General features: G+C 33.5%; 1 protein-coding gene across 1 annotated transcript; it reads left to right on the top strand.

Moving 5' to 3' along the window:
- The first annotated feature begins 3,745 nt into the window (after nt 1-3,745).
- Nucleotides 3,746-26,415, top strand: LOC100808998 (uncharacterized). The gene is made up of 10 exons (XM_041007928.1): nt 3,746-4,708; nt 11,362-11,454; nt 11,715-11,782; nt 11,859-12,024; nt 15,763-15,874; nt 23,450-23,592; nt 23,815-23,895; nt 24,008-25,238; nt 25,334-25,480; nt 25,582-26,415. The coding sequence occupies exons 1-10, from the start codon at nt 4,070-4,072 to the stop codon at nt 26,043-26,045; spliced, it is 3,144 nt and encodes a 1,047-aa protein (XP_040863862.1). The 5' UTR covers nt 3,746-4,069; the 3' UTR covers nt 26,046-26,415.
- The last annotated feature ends 640 nt before the right edge of the window (nt 26,416-27,055 follow it).

Below are 27,055 nucleotides of genomic sequence, written 5' to 3' on the forward strand. Positions count from 1 at the left end.
TCAACTGTTTGATACATTGGCTGCATGATTAGGTACGGTATTATGGCGACAATAGCTAGTGTAAAGGGCTGTCTCAGATTAGAACAAAGAAAAGCATATTAAAATATTTTATTTTAATTTTCTTTTAAGAAATATTACTCCTAATTTCTCGTGATTAATTTTTTACCTTTAATTATTTGGAAAAAGAAAGAGTAAACTCAACCCACTTGTGGACTTTTCTCTGTTTTTTCCCTGTATACTAAAGATAAATATATTTTATTCCCTCAAATTTGAGGTATATTTGTTTTTTATCCTCAAATTTAAAATTAATCTTCCTAATTCTTGTAATTTTTTTTTTAAAAAAATGTTTTCGTATATCTGTCTAAACACTCTTTATCTATACACTGACAAAATGAATAATTTGAAATGAAAATATATATGTGATAAGATATTTGATAGTAAGAATACAAAATTAAAGTGAATTATCACATCCGTTACTTGTAATATGTTAACTATGTAAACCAAGTCTTTTACAACATTTGAACAAAGGGATTAAAACAAGTTTTTTCTCTCAAATTACAGAGTAAAAAAGTAATTTTAAATTGGAGAATCAAAGATAAATTTATCCAATATTTAAAAAATTAAAAATATATTTAAACTTAATTAAACAAATATAAAGAAGTCTAGCTAGAAGTACCTATATATACCCAATTTATTTATTTTTTGAAAAATACTTTTGGTATATATGCCTTACGAGTATCGGCTACAAGTACCTATATGACATAATTTTAGAAGTACTCATGCTTCAAAATTTATAAGTAAAACTTATACAGGGGAGGAACTTCCTCTCTTTTTTTTCCTCGAAAACACTTGTTGGTAAAGAATTTATTACACCTATAAGCATTTATTTTTAATTTTATATTTATCTAATCCTATTCATTTGATTTTTAAAATGTCAGAATTGATGTTCCAAGGTCATTTTTTTAAAAGATATTTATAACATTTTTTTTATAAATAAAATAAATGTACCTCTTGTGCATAGACCAATGGCCACTTTTCAAATTTCTTATATGAGATTGTATATTTTTGTATTATTAAATTAAAAACTTGATATTTGCTCGATTCCTTTGCTCTATGCCATCTTTTATGTGCCATCAATGCTGATATTGCTACGCAATAATGCCAATCAATTTAATTTTTGGTACCTTAATAGATGAAGACATGAAGGCATTTCTGCACTTTCAAATACCTCGAGATGTCCTTGTACTAGCAAGGAAAGGTGCACCAAAATTAAACAAACCATCAATACGTGGTGATCACTTGTTTTTCCGTGTTAAAGTTACAATACCAAAACGTATAGGGTTATGGGTATTTTTTAAATATATTTTTGTTTGCTCCCTCCCTCATTATTTTTCTGTAAATTAATATCTTGAATCTGAAATTCTGAATTTATAGTTTGGTATGATGGTATGCATTTGCCTCTGCATTTTGTCTCCAGCACAATAGAATGTGAGTTGCTTGAAGAAATTTCTTTGCTAAGCCGTTAAAAAATGCATTTTGAACGGCTGAGCAAAAAACAATTCATTATTATTTGCTACTTATCTGTCCGTGTTTCTCTTTTTCAACAACCTATGTATACAAACTATTTTTAGCACATTTAGTCTTTCAAAAGGATGCCATTTTCGTAAGACCTTTCCATACTAGTTGCAAGTTAATTGCAGTTAATAAACAACTTCTTTTAGGCAATGAGCATATTTTAGATATTTGAGTTGTAAACCATGATGTCTACTTTTCTGCTGAAAGAAAGAAGTATTTGAAGGTCCTACAGTTCAAATTACTGAAAGTACGATAGCAACAGTTGTGGTCTTGTGGAACAAACTTCACAACCAGAAGATCAAAATCACATATATGGAAGAAATCAAAGGACATTGCTGGGTAATAATTGTCTCTTAATTATTTATTGTTACATTTTCATATTTTCTTTTCATTGATCTATAGTGTATATCCTCAATCTTTTGTAAGTTGAAAATTTTAATTAATTCTGACTGCATGTACTTATTTTTGCATTACTCTCTCTATAATAAAAATAAAAACACGTAATAGTTTAGTAGCATAGTGATAATTGTCATTTCTACCTCAAATTTGTAGTAGTTTAGGGACAATTAACTATGTGATATCTTTTATGTTTTTAAACTTTGTGGATATTTTTAGTCAAGTTTGAATAAAAGCTTAATTTATTTAGAATTTTTAGTTTATACCTTTTATAAGCTTGATTTTTGTGTTGTTTGTTTATGTTTTGTAGGAATTTTATTGAAGCTTGGATCATGCAAATGAGAGTCCACAATTAGCTACTTCAAACTTTGATCAAAATTCTTCAAACTTGCCTTTGGAGAGTGCCTTTGCCATGATATCTGCAATCTGGTTTTCTGAATTGCAATGCTCCAAACTGATTTCTTTTGATTTTTTAGCTTCTCTAATAGCATCATAATTCACTTTAATGTGCTTAGTCCTTCCATGATTCTTTTCTATAGCAATAGCTGACTTGTGTTGTACGCACCCAAATAACTAGCTGTATCTCAACATCTGATAAAAATATTCTTAGCCAAATGGCTTGATTTGAAAAGTATCTTCTTAAATAAATAAAAAAAAAAGAACAAAACTTATTACACTAGAGGATAGGAGAAGCAAGAGAGTCCATGCCAACGCAGCTACCTGCCACTGCCTCATCGAAAAATTAATTTTGAATTAAAAATTCTATCACAAATCTTTCTAGATAACAATATTTTATAAAAACATTCAATTGAAAATAATTTTCTGTCATTATATTATAAATTTGATTGATCCATTTTATTATAAATATGATTATTCATCCTTAATAGATTGAATCGCTTTACGAGTCCTAGCTCCTACACTTTTATCAAATTTTTAATTAAATCCTGAATTTTATTTTATTTTCAATTGAAAATTCTCTTCAAATTGATGTTATAAAAATTTTGCTCAATGATTGCCCTCTAATCAATCAAGTATTTACGATTAATTTTTCATAACAACAATTAAAACAAGCAAAGAACCAAACCAAACTGAAAAAATAAAAAATAAAAAGTTCAAGAATCCAATTAAAAAAATAGAAAGACTTAACTGAAAATTTGGTAAAAATATAAAGATCCACATAACAATTAAGCATCTTTAATAAAAAAAATCAATATATTTTTTTATTTACAAAACTCAAATATAATATTTTGTTTAACAAATCAAATCTCAGTTGACTAACACAAAGGATAAAGAATTAATATAACAGAGTAAGATCTTAAAGTGTTCGCATGTGTGTAAGAAAAATTTATTTAACAATCATATTTGATTATCATCATGTGTAAAAAAAATTTAGACCAACTAGAATTACAAACAGCAAATCGAATAATTTCTGAGTTAGTGACTTTTGAGATTATCTATTATCTCTAACCAAGTAAAAATAAATAAATCTCAGCTCACTTGATCTGATACACTATTGTATTGATAAATAAAAATAACTATATTTAACATCTTAAAAAACTATTTCATTAGTATTTTTGTTTAATATTCTATCTGATCAGTAAAAAGATACTATAAACTTTCTAGTAATAAAAAAAAGGCCTCAATCATTGTCCTCAGCCTCACTCCTCACACCAACCAAAATCACCACCAGGCACACAACACGTGATGGAAATGCGTGATCTACATTCCACAATCCATATTCAACCTCCACTTTTCCTCATTAAAAACAGTTTTTATTTCCCCGCCAACCCGTTTCTTGCTTCTCTCATCTCTTCTCTTCTGTCATTTCTCATCATTCCCCCGCACATGGTTTCTCAATGATCTCTCTTCATCACTCACTCACAAGTCTAAACAATAACAACACCACCATTCTCTCCAATCTTCATTCTCTTCGTTTCGTTTCTTTAACTTTCTACAACCTTGTTTGTTGTTTGTTGCTATTAACTCCTAAGCTACTTTTTTTATCCCTAGTAGTCGAGAATAGTATACCTAACTCCTCCATGAATTAAGTTAGACCCACTTGATACTAATTAACCCATTATCTATCTATCTATCAATTATGACTCAGTGCTTCTTCAGCTTCACCGAGACCCGAAACCGGTGCTACCGGTCAATGTTCGCCGGCTCGGGTCTCCGCTCCACCGTCACGGACCTAAAAGACGGGACCGTGATGCACTGCTGGGAGCCAAAGGCCCGAGCCGAGTCGAAGCCAAGTCTGCTCCTAATCCACGGATTAGGCGCGAACGCGCTGTGGCAATGGGGGGACCTCATCCGCCACGTGGCGCCTCACTACAACGTGTACGTGCCAGACCTCGTGTTCTTCGGCGGGTCCTACACGGCCCGACCGGAGCGCGGGGAGCGGTTCCAGGCTGAGTGCGTGGCGCGGGTGATGGAGGCGAAGGGGGTGCGAAGGGTGAGTTTAGTGGGGCTGAGTTATGGCGGGTTTGTTGGGTACTGCATGGCAGCGATGGAGGAGGGGGTGGTTATGGTGGAGAGGGTGGTGGTGTGTGGGTCCGGGGTGTGTATGGAAGAGAGGGATGTGAAGGAAGGGCTTTTTCCTGTCATGGATTTGGATGAGGCTGCGAATATCTTGGTGCCGCGAACGCCGGAGAGACTTAGGGAGCTTGTTGGTTACACGTTTTTTAAACCACCTCCTTTGTGGTGGTTGCCCTCTTGCTTCCTACTTGATTTCATTGAGGTAAGGAGATGTTTGTTTTGTCTCTAGAATCAATTTTCTGTGTGTATGTTGTGTTAGCATGTGTTCGAATTACAGTTCAAAGCTTGTCAAACGGAAAACACATTCTAATGCGCCATATACCCCAATATGAGAAGCAAGTATCTTGTCTGGTAGATAGAGATGAAAGTTTGTTGTCTCATTTTATCTTATATTTTAGTCTTCTAAGTTTGATAAGTTAAACTTTAGTATTTTAAAGAGTCTTTTATTAGATGAAGTTGTTTTTTCTATCTTCGCTGGTATTTTAAAATGTCTCTATTAATTAGATGAAGTAGGTATTTCCGTCAATAGTTTCGTCTAACAATGTTAATTTTGAATAATGTGACAAATGCCTATATGATGTAACATCATTCATATTTGATCGCATGTCATCTAGTTAATCATGTTAGTGTGTAAACTGACGAAAAAATCAATATGGTCTAACAAAAATACTTTAAAAGATCAAAGTAATTAAAACATTTTAAACTTAGAAAATGAAATGCATTTAGTCATTTTACTCCCTTCGGACATTGTATAATTGATAGTGGTAGCTTTCCTTCTGTGTTTAGTGTAAATAATGAGTTTTATTTTACTCTGTGTATTTTAAAAAGATAATGGAATATGTTAGTACTTTTGGTGACGTTATTTCATTATAATTATATTAGAGTTTTGTCTTAACAATTTAATATTAAAGGCGCTAGTTGGTGAGATTAAATTTTAATTTTAATTGGAAGACAACACAAAAGAAAACCCTCTATACACTTATACTTTTCTTTTGGCCTTTATAAAATGAGAGTTTTGGTTTGGTTTTATTGAAAGGGACAGCCTTAAAATATTAGAAGAAAAGAGTTCTGCTAGCATCCCAAGGCTACCAAAGTAATATGCTTAGGAGAAATACTAGTTATACACTTATACATTAATTTTGTACTGCATTTTATATTAAAAGAGTAAAAGGTGAGTATTAATGAAACGAAGCAGCATGAAGAAAAGATACGTAATTAGTGAACATGAAATGATCAGTCTCAGCTTGCTGGTTTATTCATTAATATTGGAATTTATATACATCTGCAGCATGAAGTTGTTATATCCGACTAACTAATCTAACCAACTCTTTAACTACTAACTGAAAAGTTGTTATAATTGCAGTTATACTGTTAACACGCCCCCCTCAAGCTGGGAATGTATGTTGATCATTCCCAGCTTGTTACAAAGATGCTGGAAAACTACCGGGGTCAAGGGTTTAGTAAAGATATCCGCGAGTTGCAGACTGGACGATACGGGAAGAAGCTTGATGAACCCTGAAGTGACTTTGTTACGAACAAGGTGACAGTCGATTTCAATATGCTTGGTGCGTTCATGGAATACAGGATTCGTTGCTATTTGAATTGCGGACTGATTGTCACAGTACAAAGTGGCTGGTTGAACGAATGTTACGCGAAGATCTTGAAGAAGATATGTCAGCCATTGAAGTTCACAGGTTGTGGATGCAAGAGCGCGATACTCAGCTTCGGAGGAGCTGCGGGAGACGGTGGATTGTTTCTTCGACTGCCATGAAACGAGGGAAGAGCCTAGATACACAAGGAACCCTGTGGTGGATTTTCGAGAATCTTTGCATCCTGCCCAATCCGAGTCACTGAAAGCTCGGAGTTGGGGCGTTCCTGTTGCTGCGAAAAAGAGCCCAGACCCTGGTGTGCCTTTGAGGTATCGTAGTACACGAAAAGCGGCCTGAAGGTGAGCAGTTGTAGGAGCGGACATATATTGACTGAGTTGCTGGACTGCGTAGGCAATATCTGGACGCGTGTTGGTCAGATATATGAGCTTCCCTATTAATCTTCGATAAGAGGAAGAAGACTCGTTCGGAAGAGGGTTACCCGAGCTCTTTTGTAGTTTTACTGAATAATCCATTGGTGTTGAATGCGGCTTGCAACCTAACATGCCTGATTCAGATAAGATATCTAATACATACTTACGCTGGCATAGATGAATTCCTTTAGAGGTTCGAGCAATCTCCAGCCCCAGAAAGAACTTCAAGTTCCCAAGGTCTTTAATTCGAAACTCTTGGTCCAAAAGAGTGGTTATAGCCTGTATCTCCGTCAAGCTGTTCCCTGTAAGAATTATGTCGTCTACATATACTAAGAGGATGGTAATTGTGGAGCCGGTTATGCGCAAGAAAAGAGAATGATCCGAATCAGATCGTTGGAAGCCATGGGAGGTGAGGAAGCTTGACAACTTTGTGAACCATTGCCGGCTGGCTTGCTTAAGGCCGTAGAGGGAACGTTGAAGACGACAGACCAGCTGCGGGTTATCAACTGGAAGTCCCGGGGGAACTTGCATATATACCTCTTCTTCAAGGTCCCCATGGAGAAACGCGTTGTTGACGTCCAGTTGCCGCAGGTGCCATTTGTTGAGTGCGGCCAAAGCTAGAAGAACTCGTACGGAGGTGAGTTTTGCTACCGGAGAAAAGGTGTCAAGGTGGTCCAACCCCTCCGTTTGAGTGTAACCCTTGGCAACCAGGCGTGCCTTGTATCTTTCTATGGACCCATCGGCTCGATATTTGATCTTATATATCCAGCGACATCCGATAGCTGTTTTGTGAGGAGGAAGAGGCATGAGTCTCCAAGTATTGTTCATTTGTAAAGCTTGTAATTCGGCCGTCATAGCTTTAATCCAACAGTCATGGCGGGAAGCTTCGACGTATGTCACAGGTTCTATGGCTGAGGATATAGTCATTACAAAATTTCTATGTGCAGGTGACAGCCGTGAGTATGAAAGTACCGAGCTTAGAGGATAGCGAACAACCATTGAAGCCGTTGATGTAGTCGAAGCAAGGCTTCTGTGATAGTCTTGGAGATAGGCTGGGGAACGTTTTGATCGTGTTGAACGCCTAGATTGTGAAGGAGCTTGTTCTCTTAAATGATCATTACAAGGCGGATGTGTTGGTATTGAGGTTTGGGGGATTGGTGGGTGAAGTTCTTTGCCGGAAAAGGGTATTGGTGATGGCGCTGAGTTATTTCTGTTCGAAGGTTGAGTTTCAGGCAATTGTGGAAAATGATTTTCGTAAAAAGTAACATTTCTAGATACTGCAACATCATGTGAATGCAAGTCATACACAAGATAACCCTTCGTGTGTGCTTTGAAACCAATGAAAATGCATGGATGTCCCCTGGGATCAAATTTTTGTCGATTTGCTTTGAGTGTGTTAATATAACACAAGCATCCGAAAACGCGAATGTTAGAGATATCACATGGATGTTTGTGCAGTTTTTCGTAAGGTGAAATATTATGCAAAAATGGCGTAGGGATACGATTGATCAAGTACGCTGCGTGTGGCAAAGCATAGCACCAGAAGGTAGGTGGTAAGCTTGCCTGAAACAAGAGTGATCGTGTAACGTTAAGCAAGTGTTGATGCTTACGTTCTACGATCCCATTTTGTTCTGGGGTCTCGACACACGTGGTTTGGTGTATGATCCCCTTAGACGCATAATAATCATGCATGAAGAATTCTATTCCATTATCGCTTCTTATTATTTTAATTCTGCCGTCATATTGGGTTTCAATGAAAGCAATGAAGTTGGTGATGATGTGTCGCGTTTCGGCTTTAGTTTTCATGAGGTATACCCATGTGAAACGTGAATGATCATCAACGATGGTTAGAAAATACTTGTGACCATGCATGGATAATTTTGAGCATGGACCCCATATGTCCATATGCAGTAAATCAAAAGAATGCAATGCATGTGATTTGCTAGAATAAAAAGGCATTTTCTTGTGCTTTGCATAATGGCATGTGTTGCAGACAAAATTTGTATTATTTCTTGAAAGGGAATAGTAGTTTCTCATACATTGTAATCTCTCAGTCGATGGATGTCCCATTCTAAAATGCCATAGGTCTATGGGGATGGTATTGCACTGAGGGTGAGTGATGATCGAGTTTGCAGCTTTAGTGGGTATTTGGTTTGGTATCAGGTGATATAAGCCATGCCTTGCTTCAACTATACCAATCTTCACATGGTTGTTCGTTTCCTGTAAAACACAAGATGTGGAGGAGAAGATTAATTCGTAATTATTAGAAGAAACGAGTTTTGAAATTGAAATAAGATTGAACGTGAATGTGGGTATGTAGAGTACATCGTGTAGGATTAAATTGGATGAGAAATGTATTGTTCCTGAGTGAGTGGCGTGAACGTGATGGCCGTTAGGAAGTTTCACCGTGATTGGGTCGATTTTTGTGTATGAATGTAGATTATGTAGAGAGCAAGTGACATGGTCCGTTGCTCCTGAATCTAGAATCCAGGAGGTGGGATATCTGTGTGTGGAAGGTGACGTACCTGGGCTTAGTGATGTATTGATAGTGCTTGAGGTCATTGACGCCACCTGTTTGGGTTGATTAGTCGTCGAGTTTCCTGCCTGTAGCTGTTGGATTAAGGCCAGTAATGCCTTATACTGCTCAGGGGAGAAGTGAACAATATCTTGTGACTCGTGTTGCTGAGCATGATCATCGGTGGTTCTTCCTTCCACTGCCATTATGTTGTTCACGGTGGTTTTTCCTCCGAACGGTTTATAACCCGGCGGATATCCGTGTTTACGATAGCAAACGTCCACTGTGTGTCCGATCTTGCCACAGTGTGTGCAAGTTTTCCTTCCATTGTTGCTCTTGTTCCTTCCGTCATAAGTTGCAGGTATCCCATGCTTTTTATAGCAAACGCTTTCTACATGACCAACACGTCCGCAGAAGTCGCAGATGGTTTTCGCCGCGTTGATGGAGGCATCTTTGGACCTGTGTTGCCTAACAATTGCCTTTCTTGCTGAACTACATAGGAGAATATTTTGGAAATAGCAGGTATGGGATCCATAAGGAGCACGTGTGATCGGATGTTAGTATATTGATCATTCAAACCTCGTAGGAATTGCATGGCCCTATCTTCAAGCTTGCGCTGTGCGATGATGGTGAAGGCACTACAGGAACATCTGATATTGCACGAGCAGATTGAGTCGGGTCTGAAGTTCTCAATCTCGTCCCATATTATTCGTAAATGGGTGAAGTATTCCGTGACTGAGAGGGTCCCTTGTTTCATCGTAGACGCCTCTTGTTGAAGATCGGAGATTCGAAGAAGGTCTCCTTGCGAATATCTGGACTTCAGGTCACGCCAAATCTCCTCGGCTTTGTCCATCCAGAGGATACTTTGCCGTATGGAGGTGGCCACCGAGTGAACTAGCCATGACACGACCATATTGTTGCACCGGCGCCAAGCCCCATAGGTTCTGTCCGTCTTCAGCGGTTCAGGTGCACTCCCGTCTATGAATTCCACCTTATTCTTGGCACTTAGCGCGGTGACCATGGATCTACTCCATGAGTGGTAATTGGTTGAGTCTAAGACTGGAGAGACAAGGGCTATAGCAGGGTTCTCGCTCGGGTGGAGATATAAGTAGCTTTCTGCGCTATTAATCGAAGCTTCATTCATGGTGGATATTAGAGGATAAGAGATGAATAGTATGCGCAGCAGAACTCTTCATTAGAAGAGCTCTGATACCATATTAATGAAACGAAGCAGCATGAAGAAAAGATACGTAATTAGTGAACGTGAAATGATCAGTCTCAGCTTGCTGGTTTATTCATTAATATTGGAATTTATATACATCTGCAGCATGAAGTTGTTATATCCGACTAACTAATCTAACCAACTCTTTAACTACTAACTGAAAAGTTGTTATAGTTGCAGTTATACTGCTAACAGTGAGAGACAAGGAGAATGCCGAGAGAAGTGTGTAACTGGGAGAAGAAAGAATATTATAAAAAAATTTGTAAAAAAGTATTGTGTGAATAATAAGTCTATGATTAGAGCCGATTGTAGTGTACTCAGGGCTCGAACCTTCCTCTTCTGGTCACTTTGTAAGTTTTGACCAGTAAGGTACTTGTTCAATTTATCATATGGATAACCTATTAACTTTGGGGTGGTTTAATCTTTCTATTGTACAATTAAAGTTGATTTTGCCTTCATTGTTCCTTTGGAATTTGAGACTAATACCTTTTTGATCGTAAGGTAGTGTTTGGAAAACATGTTAGACCGGTATGCAACATAATACATAAGTTCTACTAAATTATATATTTGACATATTTAAGAAAATAGAATATAAGCTTAAAAATATTATATATTTTGATTTGACTAATAAAACTGGGTAGAGTAGTTCTGTTTTGGTTCATTCGTGTGCCAAACGCGGCATATGTAGTATGGTTGTACCAACGACTAGACTCAACCCTTTTTCTCTTGGTCACATTTTTAAGGGTAGTTGGCCGATTTGGTTAATTTATCGTAGTTAAAGATCTAATGTAATTTTTTATTACTTCGTTTCAGTTCGAAAACTTGTTTTAGATAGATAACCTAGTAGTTTTGTTTTTGGCTGTGACAAGAGGATTTGATTCTTCTTTCATTGTCGCTTGGCCTTCTGTGAAACAATTGGATTAGTCTAGCAATGTGACAGCAAGCATGTTTATAGGAGAAAAAGAAAGAGTCTGTTGTGTATGTAATGGTTTGAATTAGATGATGTTTCATCTGCCATTTTAACTAACTAGAATGTTATGGTGTATATGTGTGAATTTAAAGGAGCAAGAATGGGCTTAAATTGGTGATTTTGGGTAGACAATGTGCAGGGACTATGAACAAGAAAAGAGAGAATTGATCAAAGCCCTTGCAAAGGACCGAAAAATCTCTGACCTCCCCAAGATATCTCAGGTTCATTTAAACTTATCTCTTGACCGGATAATTTTTCTCTTATTATAAGTTAAAAAATGCTAACAATACATTTTGTAACACAAACTTTATTATTAGTTTAAATTTATTAAAAATCACAAAATTGTGCAAGTCTCACTCTTTATTTAGTGTATCTTACTCATGATTTTATAGTTTTTAATAAATTCTTACTAACAGGCAAAAGTGTGTTCTTATAATTTGTAATAGTTAATTTAAAAGGCTTTGTTTCATTTTCCAAGCAGCCCACATTAATTATCTGGGGAGAACATGATCAAGTATTTCCTTTAGAACTGGCTCACAGATTGAAAAGGTTAATAGCACTCTTCTTGGTGTTGCTGTCAGCGTCACTTTTTTTAATTTAGAACTCATTGGATTTTGGATTACAGGCATTTAGGGGACAATGCTCAACTTGTGGTCATTAAGAATGCAGGGCATGCTTTCAATGTGGAGAAGTCAAAGGAGTTCTTCAGCATCTTGAAGTCCTATCTTGTGGATTCGCAGCTACCTGTTGAGAGCTCACCTTCAAAGTTGCAAAATAACAACAATCCAGAATGAGTTCAAACACCAAAATTTGAAAGAAAACCTACATTGATGACAGAAAAAACTGGTGCGGGTAAAATGAGTGATTTTATTGAGACACATTCTTTGTCCATCTGTCTCCAAAGTCCAAACCAGAGGCTTATTAAAGCAGCTAAATGCTAAGGAGTTCAGTGGCATGTTGATCAATAAACTCTAATCTGTGTGGAATAAAAGTTCTTGAATATATATTTATATATATCCCAAGAATAATTTTTGAACTGATGATCAACGATTGAATTCCAAGTAAACCTATAAGTCAAAGAATTACATATTTATGTGTTTGATACATTATTTATTGATGTCTCAATTTTATTTTATTTTTTTACTGCGATGTCTCAATTTTCTAAAAGGCTGAATGATTTATTTCTTAATATGGACAAATTGCTATGGGACTACTTTATTTTAGAAACATTATTGATCTTCATTAGGTGTAAGGCCCCGCCAAACCCATCAAGGGTTCGAAGATTATCTAGTTGCTGACACAAAAGTACATGCAACAACTTGTATCCAACTAAGCTTTTCATAGGGACTATCCAAATAAATATCATGGAAAACTGACTGTTACAAGAGTAAATTATATGGACTCTCTTAGGTCTGATCTTATTACACCTGATTTTTTTTTGTTTAGATATTACTTTGAGTCTCCTAGAAAAAGTCGGTGCAACACTTTTTACACCTGCATAGGAGGGGGAGGTGGGTGTAACGAAAGGCTACAAATTAAAGAGTTTTCAACAAGGTTAAAAAATGAAGGAGTATAAGTGTAATAAGAACAAATCTCATGCGGTATAATTTACTCTTAATTACCACAATGTGCTTAATTCCTCTCGAATGTAAATTGTAGTAAGGGACTTAGAAGCTTATGCATTAGCTTTCATTGCTTTCTGCCTTTAGATTACTTCTCTTGCATGACTCCTACAAACAGCTAAAAGAGTGTATTAATCGCCTCAAGCAAGCTCCCTAATCTGGCATTTTGCATAACCCTTCTGCAAACACATTGAACGCTTATAAGAAAACGTAGGGAAAAAGAACTCAAAACCACGAATTCAGCAGCAAGAACTAAATGTCTCTTGTGAGTAAATTTCAGGAGTTCTAGGCCACATGAAAATGGACAGCTTTCGAGATCAATGCTAATTAACTTGACTCTAAGAATTGGTTTTATTCAAATATGAGTGCACTTTTATTTGAATTTCTGGATTTAACTTCCTCTCTTTAGGACTAAATGAGTCGATCGAGTTTATTCAAATTAATTTAACTCGATCGGATGGACTCTAAGAAGTGGTTTGAGTCAAATATGAATGAGTTTTGTATGAATCAAAAAGAGTGTCCAGACGCTGAACACTCTTCCATAAATACACAAAAAAAATAATCTAAAAATAACCTTTATTATTTTATTGAAGTTAACCTATTTACCTAACTAATTAATTTCCTTCTTTATTATTGGATAAGACAAGTTGACGGCTTTATCTATTAATAACGAATTGTTTACATTGATTGATCAAGGATGACTATGCCTAACTCATTAAATAGAAAAATGTTGTTATTAAATCTTGGTTTTATCTCTTACCATTATACTGTTGACTAGTATTTGCTCCTCTCTTTACGTTGAAAGCTAATTCCAGGCCATTTGACTTGTCTTGATCATGTGATCGTTAACCTTAATTTATATAGGATTAGCTGTAATGTTAAAGTGTTATTAAACTCATTAATTTATTTATATTATTATTTTGTCTTAATCATGATAATTAATTTCATCCCTTTTAGTTTCTAAAAAAATTAATTTATATCTTTTATTTTCTCTTTTTTCCCAATTACTTCTCTAGTTTATCTTCTGTATATCCTTAATCTCTCATGATATCTTCTCTCCTCATTCCTCCATCTCAAAAATTTAACTCCCATCTTTTGAACTGACAAATGGGACCACTTGATAATATACTGTGTTAAAAAATTTTAGAATTGCACTATTTATATAAATCTCTTTTACTTCTTTTTGTTATGCTACTTATTTATCTTATATTTTTCTCTTTTTATTTATAATTTTTAAAAAAGCTGATCTATAAATATAATATTTCAATTTGCAATTTGATCGAAATTACTCTTTTAAAATGTAACATATAATATATTCGTTTAATGTTTTAATATTTTTTAAAATAAAAAATAAAAAAAATTAAGCAAAGACACCGACGTACAATAAATTAAAACTATTAAAATAATAATTATTTTAAATTGACATAGTTTATGAGACTAATTTACCAACTACCAGCTGTCTGACGCTGCCACATGCATGCCATTACATAGTTTCTCTTTCTCTCTCCAAATCAGAAAGCTTCTATTGTTATTAATTAGCTTTCCGTTTCTAATAAGGTGAACAGTTGAACATCGTTTTGAATGTACCTTGTTTGATTTCCAGTAAAAAAAATTTAACATATTACTTTTTATATATTTTTAATGATCAAATATGTTAATTATTACTCTAAAATATAAAATATTGCTCATACGCTTATTCTCAAGAAGGAAAAATCAAGTAAATGTTCTCTTTTTTCTAATTAATAGTATTAAAAAAAGGAAAATGCTAACTGTTATGAAAATATTTTCGTAAAATGATACACAAAGATGATTAGTTATTTTTATCATAACATACAGTGTCTTGTATTTCATCCATTATAACTACGCACATGCTAATGACACCTAATGATTCGTACAATTTGTGTGGCAACGGCTTTGTACGAAATAGCAATACTCATTAAAAAAATACCGCTCAGCTTGTACCGTTCATTTCATTAATTAATATGTTTTGGGAGTGTAGTTGGTGGTTATTTTTCTGATGGTGGTTGGTCGTTATTAATACTAAAATTAATATTTATTACTATTAGGACTTAAAAATATAAGATTGGCCTATTGTTAAAAAGTGAAGAGAAGAGAAATTATAAATTTGAACTTTTCGTTAATAAAAATTAATAATAGTAATGATTAACTTTTGTTTTGTTGATAAAAAAAATTACTACTCTTTCTGAATCTACATAGTACATAGATAGCAAATTGATATGAACGAATCTCAGGTTACAGGGCCTAAAGAACATGAGACATAAATTATTATAAATAAAATGAAGGATAAATAATTATTTTTGTCTTTGAATGTGTATAATATTGATAAATTTATTTTTGAAAGATGAAAATTTAAATTTTAGTTCCGGAAAATGAAAAAAGTACGACAAACTAATTCATCTGTTAGCTTTCGTCTATTAATATTAATGAAAAAGCATATGTGATACAGAGAGACAAAAATGTCACAAAAATAATTATCAACATAGTTGTTGAATAGATTAGACCAAAATGTCAATAAATTACCATTAGACCAAAATGTCGATAATTTCTTTTGGACCAAAATGTCAGTAAATTACCATTAAATTAAAATGTTGGTAATTTTTTCATTGAACCAAAATGTCAATACATTTTTATTGAACAAATTTGTCAAACCTCAAATTTTATTTCATTTAAGGATAAAATATAAATTTATAATAAATACTTAAAAAAAAAACTTAAGTTAGAACAAATATAATAATAAACATAATATTGATTAATAAATATAATTACTTTAACAAGCATTGAAACTCAAATGCAACCACAACAACACCAGTAACATTTTTTAAAATTTGATTAATTATTTTTATTGTTGCATACAAGTTATTTATGTTAGATGTTACATATTTGTAGGATGGGATTAACTACTCTCAATCTATTCCACAAGTTGAGCAACCTCCAACTAATCTTGAAAGTACTCCAACTCCTAATGTTGAACGTGCTCCAACTCCAACTACCATTCAAAGTACTCAAACTCCTAGTGTTGTGAGTGACTTTTATATATAACTGATTACTTATTGTTAAATTATATTATGCATAACTAGTCACTATTTATAATTGTTGTAGGAAACAAACATCATAACTCCAATGTTGTCAATTGTGTTTAGACCACCTCTAGTTAGGTCTTCAGCACCAATTCAAATTACATTTCCAGATGTACCATCTCATAGAATGAATCACCAACTGAATTAGACGAGCTTCATACTTACACCAGGGCTATCCTACCGCCAAGATTCAAAGAAGCAAAATATGGGATATGCTTGTCTTTTCTTTATAGTAGATTTTGACTAATTATTATAATTTGGATAAATTTGTAATGATTGGTATACTGTTATAATGTTTATTTTTGTACATTGGTAGAATGTTTATTAATTAATATCATGTTTATTGTTATGTTTGTTCTAACTTATGCTTGTTTTCCTATGTTTTAAGTGTTTATTGTAATGTTATGTTTGCAACAATAAAAAAAAGGAAGATGAAGATTAAATTATATTTTACCCTTAAATGAAATGAAATTTGGTGTCTGACAAATTAGTCCAATGGAAACATACTTACATTTTGGTCCAAAAAAAATTCTGACATTTCGTTCAATGGAAATTACTGACATTTTGGTCCAATGGTAACTTACGGACATTTTGGTCCAATGAAAACGTACTGACATTTTGGTCCAAAAAAATTACTAATATTTTAGTTTAATTGAAAATTATTGACACTTTGATCCAATGATACGGACATTTTGGTCCAATGATAACTTACAAACATTTTGGTCCAATGAAAACGTACTGGCATTTTGGTCCAAAAAAATTACTGATATTTTAGTTTAATTGAAAATTATCGCTCTCCGACACTATCAATTGTGAAAGTAGATCTACGGAGAAGTGAGAGAGAAGAAATGGCGCTTGCGGATTTTGTTGTTTCGCAGATCTAGATGGGGCAATTTCATCAAGTTCTTGACCCAGTTCTTGACGGTGGTGACTCTGTTGCTACCATCGCGGAGCTCGCTTTCCGGTGAGTTTCGGCGATAAGGACGACCACCCGGACGCGAGGGAGGTGGTGGAGGAGCGAAACAAAACAAAGAGCTCAAACAACGTTGTTTTTAATTTAAAAAATTTCTTACGTGTAATTTCACTCAGACAATGAGTACACGTGGCACCACACATCGTATGCCTATGTGTCCTATACTGATCATGTAAGTAGATAACGAATTTCGACTAACGATAGTGACATCAGAAAAGAAAAAAAAATTCAAATATTAGAAACTCAATCCAAAGGAAAAATTTACCAGGAACCAAACGTAAAAAAATGAGTATTTATTAGAGATCAAAAACATATTTAAGCCTAAAACAAATTACCAATATTACATTGGTTCAAATACGACTAAGTTTGAATTACTTAAAAGCAAAATTTTGGATTTGAATTTTTTATGAAAAAATGTAATAATCAAAATAGATATTTCACATTAATAATATGATGATTAAAAATAATTAAATAAATCATAATTATGCTATAACACATTTAATGAATATATTTTAATTAAAAAAATTATTGTGATAATTATGACAATTAATAATTTTCTTGAAATGTAAGTATAAACGTAAATAATAAATGATAAGGGTATTTTCATCATAAAAATATTTTGGCATACTAATTAAGATCATTAATATTTTCTTAAAATGTGTATATTATATTAAATAAGAGAAGTGATCAAATTACGTTGGTTTAATGTTGATCAACTATTATTACATTGTTTAATAACTCTCAATTACATCATGTTTTCTTAAAACTTACAGTTGGATTGAAAGTAACTTTCACTTAGATTATATATACAAAATTTCATATTAATCCAAAATTATTTCTTATATTCATACAAATTATAATTAACATAATATAAACTTTTTAAAATAAATTAAAATATAAATTGTTTGATTACTTTCTTAATATTGTTTAATTTTGACAAAATTTCACACAATCTTGATAATAAATAGATATAATTTAATGGTTTAATCGATAAAAATCACATTCTATATTAAGTTATAAAATGGTATAATAATTATTAAGTTACACCGGTGTAATTTGATCTCTCTTCATTACATAATAACTAATTTTATATAAGCAACAAATAATTGATCTAAGTGGTACAAGACTCATACCCCTCGAATAAAGTCTCGAGTTCAAGTATTCTAGATAAAAAAAAATGTAATTGAGATGGAAGAACCTCATTAAAAGAAGTAATATCATGAAGAAAAAAAAGAATTTTTTAAAATATTCGGAGATAATATTTTATTGTTCGGTATTTTTAATTGTGTGGTGTACACACATAAACTAAATATTTGAACATATTTAATAAAATATATTAAAAATATTTTTAGTTAATATTCACATATTAGTGAAACTAATTTATAAGCTAATTAAAAAAATTATAAACTCTCCGAGTGTCTTAACAAACACACATACACATTAGAAAAATTAATTAGAAAAAGGAATAATACTTATTAATAAGAAATTCATGGGTGTTGAATCCAGCGGAGGAAGCTAGTATCCCATTATATGACTAATAAAGGTTTGAATCAACGTTGATAAAGTTGTTTATATTTAAATAATGATAAGGGCTTAAATAAAATTGTAAAAAAAATATTTATAAAAAATAGTAATGCGTAAAAAAGGAATGAAATTTATATAAGTGATTTTTTTAATCATAATATTAGTATAAAGTTGGTTTCGCTAAAAGCGGTAATAAATTTTCGTTGAGAACCATAAACGCACAAAAAATAAATATTCTTCTTTCAATATGATTTATTTCATACTTAAAAATCAATCAAGATTTAAATTTTAGATCGCTTAATTAAGAAACAATTTGTTATCATTTGTGTCAACTTTGTTGGTATTTATATAACCGAGTTGACAAGACATTTTAACTTTCAATGTAACATCTTATTTTTCGTAAATTAAATTAAAAATGTTTTTTATTTAAAATAAATAGATTTTTAGAAGAAAAAAAATGATGAGGTTTTTATAATTAAATAAATAAGGAGAAATAACTTTATTAAAATAATGGTTTGAAGGGAAAAAAAGAAAAGATATTTGATTTATTCATTTGGTAGGAAATAAAATAGAGCATTTGTTTATAAAATAATAAACAAAAAATAAAGTAAATAATAAGCTATGAGTACCCTAGCTATAAATAAAGACATCCTAAGTTAGTCTCAATTTCGTTTTCCTTTCTCATCCTCCCAAAACTCTTTTTTTTCGCATACTATCAAATTTATCTTAGAAAAAATGACGATCTCAGAGTCATTCATCGTGGGATCTTCGTCAAATTTGAGCACCATGTTTGGAGCTCATTTCCGAACATTCTCACCTTTAGGAATTACGAAAACATGTTGAAGATGAGAGAAATACCCTTTGCATACTAACTTCTTCTTTTCCCGTAGAAATCCAAAACTATCTCAGTAAAACTACGATCCTGAATTTTTTACCATTGGATTGTCCTGAAATTTCGATATGTGGTTTGAGTTTCATTTTCACACATCTTCACCGTTGGAATTTGAAAAATAAGGTCTATGGAGGGAGAAATATTCATCACATGTAGATAGTGGAATGAAGACTTCAATCCTTTCTCTTTCTCTCTAATGTTTGGGAACCCTATTAGAGTAGTCACAGGAAAAACTTGAAAAATCTCAGAAAACCGTCAGAGATGTCGTTATTGCTGTCACAAGAGGTAAGGGATAAGTTTATCGCAATTGGTGTTAGAAGGAAAATGTGTAGGGGTTCTTAAAGGATCAAATTGAGATTTATTTTAGGATATTTATTGTATTGAATTTCTTCTTGTATAATTATGTGAAATTGTTTGAGAGGTTTTACTCCCCGTGGATTAAGAAATATTTTTGTATAATTTGTTTGTGTTTTGAATAAAATTAGCGTAATAAATAGTTGTATTAGGATTATGAAATTGTGATTGAAATTGTATATAAGTGATAAATTGAATATATGATGAATTGTAGAATAATATATTACTTTAAGATTATAATATTATTATGGAGATTGAGTATAAGTGTAAAGTTGAATGTGTTAAATTTCGAGATACACGTAAACATGAGATGATTGATTATGACATAATGAGATGTGAAGTTGTGAACATGAGTTTTAGTTGTGAATAAGTGTGTGGTTAATACTTGATGTGACATTACCTGTTTTGTGAGCTGTGAATTATACAATAATCAGACCAGTGTTTATCTTGAGAAAAATGTTGATGCGCAGTGTTAAAGGGAAAATGTAGATTTCATAGTTAGGAACCAGTGTTAAATTATAGCGTAATGTGTTAAACGTGTTTGAAACACGAGTGTGAGGTCGTGAGTATTGTATAATTCATGAGCAGTGTCTGCTTATAATATTATTGTTGAAATCGAGTATAAGTACAAAGTTGAACATGTGTTAATTTGTGAAATACATGTAAATCTGTGATGGTGGATTGTTACATTATGAGATGTTAAATTGTGGGCATGATATTTGGTTGTGAATAAGTGTGTGTTTAACACATGATGTGACAATAATTGTGTTGTGAGTTGTGAATTATACAATAACCCGACCAGTGTTTATATTGAGAAAAGTGTTTATGCACAGTGTTAAAGAGAAAGTGTAGGTTCCTAGTTAGAAACCAATGTTAAATTGTAGCGCAATGTGTTAAACATGTTTGAAACACGAGTGTGAGGTCATGAGTATTGTATAATTTATGAGCAGCATTTGCTTGCAAAAAATTGTTTTAGGGGTTGGACCTGAATCAAGAAGGTGATGCCCTAACGGATTCTTCAAAGTCTAGGCATTGGAGGTGAAGACACTCGGTTTGAGTGCTCCTTTAAGCCTATGTTGATCCCATATGGTTGGAGCATTCTCGCAAAAGAAAGTGACCCTGATGGTCACCTTATGATTTTACTTAGTGAGGGTGATTTGACATATCCATTGTGTGGTGTGTCTTGTTGTGTACTTCTAAGCGCCTAAGGTGATTTTTCACTGACATGGTATCACATTACATGTAGGCTTGAGGTTTAGTATAATTGTTGCATAACGCTTGCTAATTGTTTATTATGAAATTGATGAGTGTTATTGCGTCTTGACTTGAGTGTGTGATTCATGTGTAATGTGATTAGTGATTGAAAAAAATGAATTTTAAAGATAAAGTGGTGAAGTGACGTGGGTTGTATTAAGTTGAGTTATGTTATAAATATTTCCATAATTTATTTTGATTGTCTTGTTTATTTGTTTTGTTATTTTTTGTGTGTAATAACTCACTCACTGTGTGTTATTTGTGTTTGGATCTTGTGATAATCTCGAACCTTGTGTTCGTGAGAGCAAATGACTTTAAAGAACCTCATGCCAGAGGACGTTGGGACACAATGTTCTAATAGGATGTGACATTGGGGATGAGTTTCTATTTTAATTGCATGATGTTATTTTATTTTATTTTACCTCATTGATTTAACAAAACATTTTTTTTTGTAAACTTTGACGGTCATGTTTTGAGCCGAATATGTTTTTAGTAAGTCTTATTTGGTAATAGTGAAGTGAATGTGAACCTTTTACCCACATAAATTTGTTGATAAATATTTTTATATGTTTTATTTATTTATATGTATGTTGGGGTAGAGAGTGTCACATTCAACACATTCAAAAGTTGATTATAAGCTTGATTGATCTTCAAATTAAATTAATTAAATAGTCATTTTTGTTCCTGAATGTGTAAAGTATTGACAAATTTATTTCCGAAAGATAAAAATTCAAATTTTAGTCCCCGAAAGTAAAAAAAGTGTGACAAATTCATTCATCTTTTAACTTTCGTTCGTTACCTTTAATGAAAGAGACTTTGTGATACATTCAGGGACGAATTTTTCAACGCTCAATACATTTAGAGACGAAAATGAATATTTGTCCAAAATATAATTCAATCTTCATCTTCTCCCCTTTTTTAATCGTTGTAAGTATACTGTTACAATAAACACTTACAAGAAATAGGAAAACAAATATAAGTTAGAACAAACATAATAATAAACATAATACTAATTAATAACCACAATTTGCTTGTTATTTTGAAATTTCTATTGTAACAACATTAGGTATATACAAAATCAAGTTGAGTCTTATTTTTGTCTAAGGATTAACTTAATGACTATGCATTTTTGTTTGAGTATCATATTTTGGGTAGGACATTGTCACATTAGAAATTTCAGACCAATAGACAACTTATGTTTATTAATCAATATTATGTCTATTATTATGTTTGTTGTATCTTATATTTGTTTTCCTATTTTTAAGTGTTTATTATAATGTTATGTTTGTAACGATTAAAAAAAAGTAAAGAAGATGAAGATTAAATTTCATTTTGAGTAAATAGTCATTTTTGTCCTTAAGTGTGTAAAGCACTGACAAATTTGTCCATAAATGTATAGAATGCTGACAAATTCGTCCCTGAATGTGTCAGGTCAACTCTTTCATTAACCGTAACGGACGAACATTAAAATATAAATAAATTTGTCGCATTTTTTTTTCACTTTTAAGAACTTAAATATGAATGTTTATCGTTTGGAAACGAATTTTTTAACATTCTAAACATTCAAAGACGAAAATAATTATTTACCCATTAAATTTTACCAATACTCATATTTTCCTCGGTGAACCCAATTTTGGCATTATATATGAAAAAGGCGCTTTAGAATTTTAGAGAATATAAATGCTGAGTTATGCATGGCCTACATGTGTGTGGCATATATATATAAGGTTGGCTAAATTATTGGAACAGCACACGTCGTTCCGTGACTTCACTGGTTAAAACTAGAAAAGAAAAGAAAGATAGAAACACGCCGTGCTGTTTTGTAGGTGCCGCTTATTATATCTTCTCTCTTTCTCTTTCCCATTCTTAAACATTAACTACGTAATTACCTCTTTCTTTCTCTAGTGTTTTCTGTTCGTTTGGTTTGCATCTCATACACGACATCACGTGCCAACACCACCCAACCTTAACTTCCCCGATTTCACTTCTTTCTTTCTTTCTCACACACCCACCGCACTTTATAATAGCTATTTCGCATCCCAAAGCTTTTGAAGATTCCAGAACAAAAGCACATATAGTGTCTGAAAGAGTTTTTATTATTAGCTTTGCGGTTCTGCTTTTCAAGGTTCGTCCTTTCTGCATCAATGCTCGAATTTCTCGCCGCAATTTGCGTGCTGTAGTTTCTGCTTGAGTCTGCTTTAGAATCACGAGGTGGCATTAGTGTGTTTGTCTCTTCCTTTTGACTTGTGTTACATCATTCATGTCTTCTGTTCATTTTGTCACTTTGTTTCTAGTTGAATTGAATTCCCAGTACATTTCTCAAGAGGGTGTTGTGTTTTGTGTGTCTAAGAGGGGTTTAGAATTTTTATGAAGTGATCTGGTTTTGATATTTTAATTTGGAATTTATTGGTGGGGTGTTGGTTCTTGAATTTTCTTAGCTGAATGTTTGGTATATTTAATTGCTTTTCTGATTATTGTTCTTCATCTGGGTATATATAGGTTTATTTGGAGAGGAAAATATTGGTGGAGATTTGAAGAGGAGCATTTACAACTCTGGCCAACTCTATAGAGATATCTTCCCAAACCGGAAGAGGCTTAGGTCTTTATATTTCCGGTTTTCAGATTTGTTCAGAAAGTATCTTGTCTCTTGTTCTGCGCCTTCCTATTGATTATGGCTAACATTTGATTCAATGTGATAGCTACTCAACTACTAGTGTGTTTCTATTGTCATACTCCTACTTTTTTTTCAACGCAATTTGTTGTGAAAGGAAAAAAAAAAATTGTTGGATCTATGTTCAAAGCTGTTTAGGATTGCTTAGAAAGTGAAATCGATTCAAAAGCGGCAAAAAAGATTGAATTGAAAGGGTTTGGAACAAGCTTTATCTTCTGGGATGGCCATGGTTTGGTGCTTCTCTCTTTTGCCTGTGAGGAAGGAGAAACTCAAGGTAAAAGTCAATTGGGTATTGTGTGTGTCTTATTTTGTCTTGTGGGGTTTCTATAAACCCTTGTGAATTGTGATTAGCCTGTTATTGTTTCACTCTTTGTTTGTTTCTTCAGGGGAATGAAAGGTCTTCAAAAGAGGACTTTAACACTCTACTTGCCAAACTACAATCTACAAAAAAAATATCATCAGAGCCAGCCACTTTTGATGCCCTGTTCAATGCGAGGATTACAACCCTTGAGAGTCCTGTGAAGGCTGAAGCTCAGGAAACTTATAAAGATGAAGATTCAACATTGATCAAGAGAGAACTCTCTGATTTTTATCTCCAAGATCATGAAGCTGTGGCAAGCAAAGGATATGATACAACAGATAAAGAGGTAGAGTACCCCATTTTGTATGAAAACCAAGTCAACAATGAATTGGAAGACAAAAGTGATAGATTCAGCCGAAAGAGTGTTGATACAACCGAAAGCGGACACACCAGTGATCCTGGAATTGGCATGGCTGATTCCTGGGCTTCTCCAAAGTTCAAGAGATACTTATCCAACCTTGAAAAGTTTGATGAGCATGGGAAGATTACTCGTCACTTGCCAGCGGCTTCAAAGTCGAAGTCTTTCAAGAATTTTCAGGAGTTATCATCAATGGTCAGTCTTGAAAGCCCCAGGTCTGTGATGAGTCACCACAGTGCAGATAGAGTATTGTTGAAAAGGCACTCTTCAAGTCAGGTACTCCCTTCTAGAAGTAAAAAATTGTGGTGGAAGATGATCCTGTGGAGCCACAGGAACATACAGAGAACTCTCTCTAGCAATTCAACACTAGTTCCTACTAGTGCTGCTTTAAATAGTGGATACTCTTCAGACACCCTTGAACCAAAACAAGGCAAGGCATTGAGGCCTGTGAAGTCTTCTGATTCAATTACTATGGAATCCTTTAACAAACGAAGCAGAACTGGTAAAAATATTGATAATCAAAGGGGGAGCAGGTTTCAAAGTGACCAATGGATTTCTTTCTCAACAGAATCATCCTCTTTTACCAGAGTGGATGCATGGGTGAAAGGTCTCGAAATTCAGCAGCCGCTTCCTGAGGATGATTTTGATGTCGACAATGCTAGAAGCATTGTTTTCCCACCTTCTCCTAATGCTGGTGGATCAATGATCAGAACCACATCTCAGTTGACTTATCCAGATGCCAATCTTTCAAAAGAGGCTTTAACTGCCATAAGTGTAGTCCTGTCTCTAAATCCAACTTCAACTATTGCTCACATATCTGGTATTGGTATAAAAGCCATCCCTTCTATTTCACACTTATCCAGTCTCCGTGCTGTCAACTTGTCAAACAATTTCATAGGTACAACTTTGGAACTAGAATATAGCACTTGATGCAACATCAATTAATCAATCACTAACTGTATTGATTGACTCATTTCTTCTTTGATCTTGCAGTTCACATCTCACCAGGAGTTCTACCAAAGGGTATTCAAACACTTAACTTGTCAAAAAACAAAATCAGCACCCTTGAGGGCCTCAGAGAATTGGCCAAGTTGCGGATACTTGACCTAAGCTACAACCGCATTTCGAGAATTGGACAAGGTTAGTTTTGATTTAAGTTTTTTCTCAAAGTGAGGTTTGCATCTCAAATTTGGTTAGCCTTCATATTGGTCTTTCCTACATTGCATTGTGTGGTTTGCTAGGTTTGTCAAGTTGTACACTAATCAAAGAGCTGTATCTTGTTGGGAACAAGATAAGTGATGTTGAAGGGCTACACAGGCTATTGAAGCTAACAGTTCTAGACTTGAGCTTCAACAAGATCACAACAGCAAAAGCATTAGGCCAGCTTGTGGCTAACTTCAACTCACTTAAGGCCCTTAATCTCCTTGGAAATTCAATTCAAAGCAACATCAGCGATGACCAGCTAAGCAAAGCAGTCTGTGGTCTTCTTCCAAAGATGGTGTACCTGAACAAGCAACCTGTCAAGGCTCATAGGACACGCGGAATATTAAGCGATAGTGTTGCCAGAGCTGCACTCGGGAGCAGCACGCGTAGCTGCAACAGAAGATCAATTAGAAGAGTTGGCCATGGAGGATCAAATCTCTCCAGAGGTAATAGAAGGAGTACCAGTGTTTCCCAGAAAAGCACGAACCGGACAAGGAAGTGAAATTGAAGCTGTTTGTTGCATGTTAGAGGAGCAACTCAATGGAACACTTTCATTTGGTTCTTCTCAATGTTATATCAGAGGAAACTGTGTGTTAGATGTTGCTGTCTCTTGATTTGTTTGTGAGATATGTAAAATTTCATTTAATAGCTTAAAATTTTAAGATAATTGTTTCCTGATATAATAGTATCAAAGCCCTCATAATCATGTTGTCGCTTCAAGGCCAAAGGGCTCTAGCATGAGGGGTTATGTTGGATATGAAAGTCATTATTTGCTTTCAGCCTACAGTTTGAACTTTTGGAACGTTTGATTCGTGACATTGTTAAGTCATAAAATGTTGAAGTAATGGGAATGGGGTCTTCTTTGTCTCTAACTTGATATATGATCATCTGGGTTTCAATAATTCTATGAACATTATGCAAATTGAATAATTGGTATCAATTATCAATCTTAAATTATCTGAATAAACGAGGCATCTTTTTTTGTGTGTGACTAATAAACGAGGCATCTAATCAAATTTAAAAGCTGCTTTATGAGGTTCAGTTTAGATGCTATAAAGTATCCGAAAGAATACAACAAAAATTCACAATCTATGTCAAAGGGTGTACAATTGTTATCTAAATGGTTAATCAGTCTATTATACTTTTTTGTTTAAATATCAACCAATAAATATATTTTCTCTTTTTTTAGAAATAATATATTTGCTTTTAGCTTAAATAAATGATTCCAGCACAACCCGGTGTGTGCACTCTTTAAAGGACCATATTTCAATTGTACTATTAAAGTAGATTCGTAATTTTCACGGCTGTTGGTAAATGGAATAATTGAAGAATTTCAACGTTCAGTAAGCTTTCTTCCAACAGAACAGTGCATAAAGTTTGTGATAATAATTTCTTGAGCTTTTAAGAAGGAAAAATTGTCTCCCTCAAAAAAAAAAATAAAGGAAAAATTGTCGGTGAAATTAGATTTTTTTATTTTTTTGTACTGATGAAAAGTATAAATAGTTTAGTTTA

This window comes from Glycine max, chromosome 13 (assembly GCF_000004515.6).
Source record: "Glycine max cultivar Williams 82 chromosome 13, Glycine_max_v4.0, whole genome shotgun sequence".
In the NCBI taxonomy this organism is placed as follows: Eukaryota; Viridiplantae; Streptophyta; class Magnoliopsida; order Fabales; family Fabaceae; genus Glycine; species Glycine max.

What these genes read in the sequence shown, in the direction of transcription:
- LOC100808998 (XM_041007928.1), top strand. Translation starts at nt 4,070, where the DNA reads ATGACTCAGTGCTTCTTCAGCTTCACCGAGACCCGAAACCGGTGCTAC. An exon ending in ACCTCCCCAAGATATCTCAG is followed by an intron (nt 11,455 to 11,714) that starts GTTCATTTAAAC and finishes TTTTCCAAGCAG; the next exon opens with CCCACATTAATTATCTGGGG. An exon ending in TGAGGAAGGAGAAACTCAAG is followed by an intron (nt 23,896 to 24,007) that starts GTAAAAGTCAAT and finishes TTGTTTCTTCAG; the next exon opens with GGGAATGAAAGGTCTTCAAA.